The sequence below is a fragment of the Vulpes vulpes genome, chromosome 2, assembly GCF_048418805.1.
Source record: "Vulpes vulpes isolate BD-2025 chromosome 2, VulVul3, whole genome shotgun sequence".
NCBI lineage: Eukaryota > Metazoa > Chordata > Mammalia > Carnivora > Canidae > Vulpes > Vulpes vulpes.
Genome location: NC_132781.1, coordinates 145,011,906 through 145,022,951, shown reverse-complemented (window position 1 = coordinate 145,022,951; position 11,046 = coordinate 145,011,906). Strand labels below are relative to the sequence as shown.

Genomic DNA, 11,046 nt, shown 5'->3' with positions numbered 1-11,046 from the left:
TTCTTTCACCACCCCCACTGCGAACCTCCACCCAACTGGCTTGCCCCATATTTGGATCCCACTTAGGGAGACTTTGCCAGCCCTGGGGCTCTCCCTGGATTCTCTGGGTTACCTGGGCTTTCCCTCAGTGGACCAGCTCTAGCACTCCTTGGGGGAAGTGATGACCTCTGGCCAAGATTACCCTTCAGTGAGGATCTCAAGCCTCAGGGGGAACCCATCGGCCCACCCTTGCTGGAAAGGGTGAGGGATTTCCACTCCTGCCCTTAAGAGGGGCCTTCTCTCCCTTTCCTTTCTCTTTTCAGGCCTTGGGCAGTCTAACCCTAGTACTCCTCAGACAACTGGAGGTCTCTGGCCAGGGCGGCTCCCTGGTGTGGTCTGAAGGTCTGGGGACAAAGACTTTGGACTGTCCTATAAGGGTGAAGGACACCTTCCCTTCCACTCCTACTCCCTCTGCAGCTCCTCGAGGGCAAATCCACACACTTGATGGACTCAGCTAGGACCCTTCCTGATGCTGGCTGACTCTCAACCACCTCACTTCTTTGGGCCTCCTGCCCTGTTACTCCTTTGTTCCTGTGGGTCCAGCTGCCACCTTGATCTACAGGCAAAATACGTTCTTATGCGTCTGAGTGAATCCAACACTTCTACATATGAATGATGATTCAAAAAGGAATCCAACCTGGTCCCTCACCCAGCCCAAATTCCATGGACCTGGCCACCAAGGAGTTTCACTCAAATTGCCCTCAGCACGTTAATCTACTATCATGCTCTGGTCTCTAACTGCACAGAATCTCTGTTGGACTGACAAGTTTAGCTAGGGGGAGAGCATGGGCCCCCGACCAGCACGAAGCAATTACTGAAGACTTCACCCAAATTCCAAAGATTTGTCATTGTCTATCTGTCAATGGGGTTGTACAGACTGCTGGCTTGGGCAATGGAAATAGAAGCCTGAATAAGGCAAAAGGGCCCACACTGACCTCTGGGCGGAAAGCAAACAAGCCTATCAGGGGACATACCTCAAAATACCCATAAGTCCTAGCTGACCAAAGGCCTATGTACAACTGAGCACAAGTACCAAAAGAGTGAAAATTCTAAACATTTCCATATTTCCTTACCTCCCCCGCATAAGTCCAACCTCCCACCAGTGCCTCCTGGCAGACGGTCTCTCCTTTGCTGTCCTGCCTGCTGTTCCCTTGCATTTTATTCGATAAATTCTATCTCCTTTAAAAAAAAAAAAAAAAAAAGGTGAACTCTCAAAGGCCTCAGAGGCTTTCCTGGTGACCTGAAGAAAGCAAAAAGCCATGTTATCTGAGGAGAGGCCACATGGTAAGGGACTCCTGAAAATCCCCAGGAGCTAAGAAGTGTCTCCAGCTAGCTGCCTCTAGCTGACAACCAGTAAGAAAATGAGGCCCTCAGTCATACAGTCACATGTTAATTAATTGTCCACAACCAGTGAGCTTGAGGGGTGAATGGATGGCTCAGTGAGTTAAGCATCCAACTTTTGATTTCAGCTCAGGTCATGATCTCAGGGTCATGGGATCAAGCCCCACATCAGGTTCCTTGCTCGGTAGGGAACCTGCTTGAGATTCTCCCTTTTCCTTTGTGTCTACCCCTCCACTCTCTCAAATAAGTAAACCTTAAAAAACAAACAAACAAACAAACAAACAAACAACCAGTAAGCTTGAAAGAGGACCCTGGGCCTCAGATGAGACCCACCTCTGCCCATCCATTGCTTTTCAGTCTACTGAATAGAGGACCCAACTAACCTATACCCAGATTCATCCCCGTGGACACTGCAAGACAAGAAAATGTGAATTGTTTCAAGCTGCTAAGTTGGTGATAATTTGTTACACTGCAAGAGGAAACTAATATACCCACATATCAAAAGACCATGAAAAATCTGGTCAAAGCCTTTAGCCAGGTTCTGTTTTGGCTCACACAATAGCTCAGATGGACCTGCTTTGTTTCCAAGGCATTTGAAACAAAAACCATCATCCCCCCCCCAAAAAAAGAAAAGAAAAAAGAAAAAGAAAAAGAAACAAAAATCACAGACCAAAGTGGAAAATAAAAATATATTCAACAGGTTGTAGAAAAATTAGTATTACCAGTTTCAATTTCATAAACTTTTAATCCAAAATCCATGTGGGATAAATTAGGGACTATCATTATACTCAAAATTTCCTACTGTAAGGCCAGAAAGTATACATCATTAGACCTCCTTTCCAAATATTATCTTACCCTACCAATTTATTTATTTATTTATTTTTAAAGATTTTATTTATTTATTCATGACAGGCAGAGACACAGGAAGAGGGAGAAGCAGGTTCCATGCAGGGAGGCTGATGTGGGACTCGATCCTGGGTCCCCAGGATCAGGCCCTGGGTCAAAGGCAAACGCTCAACCACTGAGCCACCATATCCTACTAATTTAAAGCCTGAAATTAAGCGTAAATGTTTAGCAACAGTGATAACACCTTTATTTGTAAAATTCACAACCTGAGTTTTCTTTATACTCCTAATAGCAAAAACCCACTTACATATTGCCTATTGAGTAAGAATTAGGAATATTTGAAACTGGCTCTAAAACTTGTTGCTTAAGCAACACAGGATTAAAAATGACCTAAACTGTCCATCAGAAAGATCTGATGAAATAAATTAAGGCAAATCTATACTCCAGGATGATGTAATCATTAAAGAGGCAGTGATACATCTGGTTTTATAATTATTTTCAAGATACAATGGAAAATCTAAAGAGGTATGATAGTGTTGACAGGATGTTAGCATTTGTGTGTAAGTCTGTATAAGCTTGCTTCCACGTGGATAAATATCAATATAAATATCTGTGAGAAACTGTTACTAAGTTAAGAAACAGAAGTGAGAGAACTATTTCTTACTGTTTCCTTTTCATTTCTCTTGAATTTTGTATTGTGTATGTATCCTCTATTTTTTAAAATACTAATTTTTAAAAAAGAAAAGCCAACTTCAGAAAAATCTGTGCTTTTAAAAAATACACAAACTGTCTTCAAAACCTGAACACAAGTTACTGTTCTAATCTTGTTCTACTAAATTATTTATGTCACTATAAGAAAATAAAGTCTCCTCTGTAGATCCTAGTGATTCATCTAACAACTCTGATCATCTCCAGAAAGTTTATATATATTTATATGTAAGGGAGGGCTCAGGCGCCCCTAAGGGAGTCTCTTAAAAGTGGGATGAGAACTTGATGATGAACACCAGCAGGCACGTGAAAGCTGACTCACAGGACACAACACAAGGATGCCACATGGATGAATTTCTCAACCTCCAGTCCCTCTACAATTTGGTATGTGGCCACTGGCTAGGGCTCCTACCTTGCCCTGTGTTACCCACTTGGTGGGGCAGGACACTAAATGTCAAAAAGCAAGCCAAAACACTCCCAGACAGATGTAAGCCTTCACACTCTGTAGGAAAAGACATGAATTTATGTCATCTAGGGAGATTGATGCCTTGAGACAAAGGGAAAAAAGGTTTCTTTTCAATGCTGTGGAAGGAAAAACCATGCACTGGGGACAGATAACATGGAGATACACGAGGAATGACCACCACATGACAATAGAGGGAGATATGGGAGCAATTCTTCTACAAACCAAGGAACACCAAAGATTCCTGGCAAATGTCAGGAGCTAGAAGAATCAAGAAAGGATTCTCCCTAACAGGTTTCATGGGGGGGAAATGGCTCAGCTTGATTTCAGACTTCTAGCCTCCAGAACTGTGGGACAATTTCTATTATTTTAAGTCACCCAGTTTGTGGCACTTTGTTACTAAGGCAGCCCTCAGAAAAAAATACACTGGGGCACCTGGGTGGTTTAGTTGGGTGAAGCATCTGCCTTCGGCTCAGGTCATGAACTTAAGAGTCCTGGGATCAAGCCCCACATCTGGCTCCCTGTCCAGCAGAGAGTCTGCTTCTCCCTCTCCCTCTACCATTTCCCCTGCCTGTGCTCTCTGGCTCTATCTCTCTGTCAAATAAATAAAATCTTTCTTTAAAAAAAGAAAAGAAACAAATATACTCACAAAAAAGCCCCTCTAAGTCTTTAGTAGCCCATCCCTAAACAGATACTGAAAAAGAAAAAGGTGTTTAACATCATTAGTCATCAAAGAATTGCAAACTAAAATAATGACAAACATTTTATGTTCCTCCAAAAAACTGACAGAGATCTCAGCCACTGATTGGTGGCCACATAAAATGGTAGCAGCACTCTAACAATTCTTACTAAATCAAATATACATCTACCCTATGGCCCAGCAATTCCACTCCTAAGTATTTACCCAAGTGAAACAAAAATATATGTCTACCAAAGGACCTGTATAAGCAAGGTCTATTTATAATAGTCAAATATTGAAAACCACCCAAAGTCTATCATCAGGGGGAATGGATGGACAGCTTGTGGCAAATCCATACAATGACCTCCTGCTCAGCAGCAAAAGGGAACAATCTATGGGCTCATGCGATAGTAAGGGTGAACTTCTAGAACATTCTATTAAGCAAAGGAAGCTAGACTTAATAAAATGCATACTGCTGAATTCTGCTTTTTAAATAAAAAACATGTGTTAAAGATTTTACTTAAATCACTATTAAAGAAGAAATCAGTAAGGTGTTGCAAACAGCTGAAAGAATAATCCAAACAAAGTCACATATTTATTTATCTATTAAAGATTTTATCTCCCAGGACCCCGGGACAATGACCTGAGACCACAATTTGAGCTGAAGGCAGATGCTTAACCAACTGAGCCACCCAGGCACCCCTATTTATTTATTTTTAAAGACTTTGATTAATTAATTAATTAAAAAGATTTTATTTATTTATTCATGAGAGACACACAGAGAGAGAGGCAGAGACACAGGCAGAGGGAGAAGCAGGCTCCATGCAGGGAGCCTCATGTGGGACTTGATCCCGGGACTTCAAGATCATATCCTAGGCCAAAGGCAGGCGCTAAACCACTGAGCCACCCAGAGATCCCCAATTAATTTATTTTTTAAAGATTTTATTTATTTATTTGAGAGAGAGAGGCTGTGCATGCATGCACACATACGCAAGTGCAGACAGGCACAAAGGCAGAGAGAGAGAATGTCAAGCAGACCATATCTGAGCTGAGCACAGAGCCCATGACAGTGAGATCAAGTCCTGAGCTGAAACCAAGAGTCGGACATTTAACTGACTGAACCATCCCGGTGTCCTTTAAGATTTTATTTTTTAAGTAATCTCTCACCCAATGTGGGGCTCAAACTCACCACACCTGGAGATCAAGAGTCACACACCCACCTACTGAGCCAGCCAGGTGTCCCTACAGTCAGATTTTTAGATCAGAAGTATTGAAATGAGTGCACAAACCAAAGCAAAACTGGATCCTTCTACACTGGAGAAGGGAAGTCGATAAAACTTCCACCGGAAATAGTTTACTTTAATATCCATAAAAATTATTTCTATTTATTTTTTGTTGTTGAGGTATAATTGATATATTTGTTTCAATTGTACAGTACAATTCAGTATTTGTATACCGATGACTGTGAAATGATCACCACAGTTAACTCTACATGATCCCACTTACAGAAACTAAAAGAACAGACAAAACTAAGATTACAGAAAGTCAGAAAGGGCTGAAGTGATGGGAATGTTTACACTTTGTTTTGGGTGCTGGTTACCTAGGTCTATACAATTTTTAAAACTCAGTAAACATAACATTTAAGATGTTATACTTCATTTAAGAGGGAGGGTCCAATATAATTACTAAATCAGGCAAGAATCATCAAAGGATACTAAAACAATTAGTTAAAGTTTTTGGAGAATGGTATATTTGCTTGATGCCAAAGCATCATGCCACAAGGGAAAAACGTATCTGCTTCATGGCAGTCACTACCTCCCCCCAAGGAACTAGGCATCACAACATTCCCAGGACAACGGTTATGTGCCTTCTATTACAATGCAATAGGAATTAGCACCACATATGAAACATCCTTTCCAAAATGTAGGACTTGAATGTAATCAAGCCTCTAGACCAAACTCCAGGATACAAAAAATATAAGGAACGGAAGGAAGAATAGTTAAGTGATACCATGAAGAAAATCAGACTAATCCAGAATGTAGGATATTCTACAAAACAAGTGGCTTAGACTCAAAGTCAGTATCCATGGGGGTGAAGAGGCAGGGTGTGAGAAGACTGTTCTAGATTAAAAGAAACTAGGCACACATAAAAACCAAATGTGGTGCCTGGCTGGCTCAAGAAGTAGAGCATGTGACTGTTGATCTCGGGATCATGAGTTTAAGCCCCACGTTTGGTGTAGAGCTTGCTTAATAAAAAAAAAAAAAAAGGAGGGGAAAGGTAAATTATTTAAAAACAAAACAAAAACAAAAAATGTAATGCACATACTATATATCATAACTATATAGGAGAATGTTCTCATTTTTAGGAGATGCATGCTACAGGCTTAATTAAGTATTTAAAGGTGGGATATCACGAACTCTGCAACTTACTTTCATGATTAAGAACAAGTTTTTATTTACACAGACATATGTACTACTTAAGAAATGGCAGATACGGAATATCAGTTGTTGATACAGAATATATGGGTGGATGTTCACTGTCCACATCAAATTTTCTGTATATTTAAAATGTTTCATAATAAAAACACTGGAACATAATAAAGTTAAAGGAGTCTAAATGCAATGCAATATCTTCCTGAAACAGAAAGAAGACATTAACAGAAAGTTGGTAAAATACGAGTCAAGTCTATAATATAGTTAGTGTTTCTGTACTAATGCAAATTTCCCAGTAAGATGCCATGGCTTTGTAAGACACCAGCATCAGGGGAAGCTGGATCGAGGGAACTATCTAGACTATCTGTGGGAATTTCCTGTAAATCTAAAATCATTCCAAAATAACAAGTCCTTGAAAAGTGGCAACCAATATGTAAAAGCTAAAAGTTTTTATTGTGTTTTAACATGTATATAATCAAACAACTTCAAGATCCAATTTCTACTACAATGACCTTCCATATATCTCTAGTTTGGCACAAAGAGACTCTGAACAGGAAACAGGTTTCCATGGGACCACATACCAAACAGAAGGGAAGCACATTCGTACCCACTGCCCAGGCACCAGGGCTGCAGGTCCAACCGGGGCCTCAGTCCTTGAAGGAGGGTGAAGCTGCCATCTGGGCAGCAGCTACCTTGTTCTCCTGGCTCCAGGGAGCTTTCCTTAGTTGAGCAGAGACATGGGCTGCACCGCCTGCTTGTGTAGCACCGACAGAAGAACTACAAAGAGGAGGAACAAGCAGCATCAGTGTACGTGCCGTGCCAACTCCACAGAGCCCTCCAGCCGCACCTGCACTGACCTAGCTGCAGCCTCCACAGACGGACATCTGTGCCATGCTTGGGGCATGTTAAAAGCTGTTCGTGCACATTATTTCATTTAATCCTGGTGCCTAGTACCAAGCCTCGTCTGACAAAGGACTATGAGACACCTTCTTCGTGGAGTATAAGCCTTCACCCAGAGGTCCCTCTCTATCCACAGGAGTCCCAGTGCCTCTTCCCTCCAGACACCTTAACACCTGAATTCCTCCAAGGCCAGCTCCTGTCTTTATGGCAGCCCTGCTAAACTACAACCACTCCTTCCTGCAAAATTTCTGCAGTGCTTACACAGTGAATGGAATGATATACTTTAAATCCAAGCAAAAATTTGGACTGTGTGTTGGGTAACAGCACGGAGCATGGAATCCCATGGTTGGTGTGCAGTCTCTGCCCCACCAGGTACCACTGTGTGGCCCTGGCAGGCTACTCACTGTGAGCCTTAGGTGACTCATGCGGAAAAGGGAGATCATCTCACTACATAGCTCACAGGGTTGCTTGAAGACTAAGTGAAATTACCTCAATGTCTGCCACATGATGATAACTCAATGCATAGTAACTATTATGGTTACACTTCACATAGGCATGCTTCATGTTTTCACTTTAAAAAAAAATATTTTCTCTATCAGTCCTGGAATTTGAGGCTGAGAGGCTCATCAGACGTCAATGGCCATCTTAGGGGTAAGGAAAATTCTCAAAATTTCCCTAAAATGTGGTCTGTCAGATGAGGATCTTTCAGAATGATGCAGACTGTCTAGGTTTCCAGGAGGGTCAGAGTCATTGACCTATGTCTGTTCCATGTCTTGCCACCATTTTCTAAACATACATCCTTCATACCACAACCACAGCAATGTGTATCTTGCAGAACTATGTTTGACTAAAACATAGAGGATTGAAACTTCACTCACTTTTTTTTTTTTTTTTTAATTTTTATTTAGGATAGTCACACAGAGAGAGAGAGGCAGAGACACAGGCAGAGGGCAGAGGGAGAAGCAGGCTCCATGCACCGGGAGCCCGATGTGGGACTCGATCCCGGGTCACCAGGATCGCGCCCTGGGCCAAAGGCAAGCGCTAAACCACTGCGCCACCCAGGGATCCCTCACTCACTTTTTTTAAAGTAAATTCTGTCTCTAATGTGGGGCTTGAACCCATGACCCTGAGGTCAACCAGCTGAACCAGCCAGGTGTGCTCGGGAGTGAAACGTTAAAATGGCAGTAAGTATCCTAATATCTCTTGCATGAAGAACAGAGAGGGACAAAAGGTCACCTTCCTAAGAGCTGAGGCTTTGGCACCAAATCTCAGAAGAGAACTCATATGTAACAGTGAAGTAAGAGAAACTGGGCAGTGCCTTTACTCAGGTTCAGTAAGCCTGAGTGACTAAAAATGAAGTCAGCAAAAATGCCTGCTTGGCTGCCTTCCACCCAAGCCAGAGTGCATCTCAGCTCTTACCACCACCTTTGTACCTTAGTGGGGTTGAGGGCAGATTGGGGGCCTCTGGCCTCATCTCTTCCAGACATACAGGAGGAAAGGCAGCATCAGAGAAGAGCTGGCCAGGTCTGCACTGGGAAGGTAGAGGAAAAGCCTCTCTTCCTGTGCTGCCTTGGAGCTAGGGCTGTGTTATCAATCAGTCAGTACCGTAAGTATGACAGGTCAGGTCCTGGGGAGGCTGTGCATCTCCCTGAGTCAAGAAGAAACAAAGCGCACACCACCAAATGCCATCAGGGATACACAGGCACACAATTATAAGACATTCAACCTCATAAGATACTCCCTGTGCCAATTTCTTCCAATACTCCTGAAGAGTCACAGTCAAGGAGGGAGTTTCTAGTAGCACTGGTGTCCTATTACCACCTCCTTGACCCTTAGTAATCTCTTCTCTTAACCAGAGGGAAAGCAAGCCTTAAGCTCAGAGACTGATACAGGCAATAGTTTCTAGCAGGAATATTCTTTCTGTTCTCTTTATTAGGGTTACCTTCTTTTTTACAGCAACTGACAATAATATCCATTCGTGTTAGAGATGTTTCCCTTTTTAAGTACATCTGAAGCTTTAAAAAAGGGAGAGAAAAAGACCAGGGAAGAATAGATTTCTACATGGTAAAAACACACTTGCCTGCATATTGCTATTGTCTCTTGTCACCTCCAGTAGCCTAGAACTATGCTGACCATTACAGTAGCCACTAGCCACATGTGACTACTATGTGATCACTATGTGATCATATTCATTTAAATTAATCAAAATTAAACAATTAAAAATTCAGTTGTTCAGTCTTACCAGCCATATTTCAATAGCCACATGTAGCCCAATAGCTACCATACTAGACCATATAGCTGTAGAATATTTCTTCCATTGCAGAAAGTTCCACTAGACAGCATGAGTCTAGAATACCATTCCCCACTCACCTGGCTACTCACCTGTTGGTGGTACTAGAAGGCCTGGTTTCTCCCCAAGTAGAGGACGCTTGACACACTTGAGTTGGGGGCACCCCATAGGAGCAGGTCTCTTGGAGATGGCTGCTGGAAGCAGGGGAGGGGCAAACAGACCTTTGGGGTTGACCAAACCTGCAGAGAACAAAAACCAGAGCATAAACAGGAGATATGTGAACCTGGTTCCAGCTGCTCCCCACAAAGGGACCTTCCCTTAATCTTCAGAAAGGGGCTGAGTGGGGAGCACCTGCCACACACACAAACGCCAGCTCCTCCAAGCTCTACCAAGTCCTCTCTGGGCCCAGACTGGGCCTCAGTGCTTGTCTAGGGGCTGGCAAACTACGGTCTGGGGGCCAAATCCAGCTAACTATCTGTTTTGGTAGGACCTATGAGCAGAGATAGTTTTCTCTCTCTTTTTTTTGCGGGAGTAGGGGTGAGGGTTCTCATTTTTAAACGTTTACTTTTTAAATGGTTATAGAAGTATGTACATAATATCCTAATTTTGCTTCTTGGTCTATAAGCCCTAAAAATAACATTGACTATCTGTCTTTTAAGAAGTTTGCAAACCCTTTGTCTAGTCAGTGCGGGCATGCATGCATGTCTTGATTATCCCGGTTTTCCACCCTCATCTTTTCATAAGTGAGTTTTGTTCCCAGTGTTGTATTTGACACTTGGAATATATTTTCTCAAACATCCAAATCAGTGAGGTTCCCAGACAGGTCATAAAGGCAGATCCAGAACATACCTGAAGCATTCTGTTCCTGAGAATTTAACATCTGTCTGCCCAGAACCTTGGCCTGGACATAGTCACAGGGGTCTCACACATAGCCTAGCATGCTGTCACTCCCTCTTGGGCAGTCAGTCTGCCCTACCCCATTCTTAGGCTGTTGAACAGGGTCTTTTTTTTTTTTTTTTCACAGCTCATGCCAAGGCCCTGAAGCAAGCACCTAGCCCTTTCCGAGGGTCTGAAAGAATTTTGTTTTTAAACTTTCAGCAAGGATGAGAAGCAATTCAGAGCAAAGAGATCTCCTCCTGGGCCCTTCTCTTCTTAATTCATTTACTTCTCACAGGAACCAGGTGGTAAGAATGCGTAAGGATGGATCAAGGGGCTGGGCTGAGGCACAGGGGAACGTGTTGAGTGCAGAAGGAAAGGAAGGAACAAACACAGGGTACAAGAAAACCCCAACTATGTATGACGGGAATCCCTGGGTGGCTCAGCGGTTTAGCGCCTGCCTTTGGCCCAG

At 42.7% G+C, this 11,046-nt stretch overlaps 1 protein-coding gene across 1 annotated transcript in view; it reads right to left on the bottom strand.

The window, feature by feature from the left end:
- Positions 1 to 6,505: 6,505 nt before the first annotated feature.
- LOC140596216 (uncharacterized) overlaps positions 6,506 to 11,046 on the bottom strand; it is a 42,921-nt gene continuing 38,380 nt past the window's right edge. Inside the window, exons 9-10 of the mRNA XM_072744214.1 lie at positions 9,791 to 9,937; positions 6,506 to 7,285 (exon numbers count right to left, since the gene is read on the bottom strand). Of these exons, the coding sequence (XP_072600315.1) occupies positions 7,230 to 7,285; positions 9,791 to 9,937 (203 nt within the window). The 3' untranslated portion in view covers positions 6,506 to 7,229. The remainder of the gene's footprint in view (positions 7,286 to 9,790; positions 9,938 to 11,046) is intronic.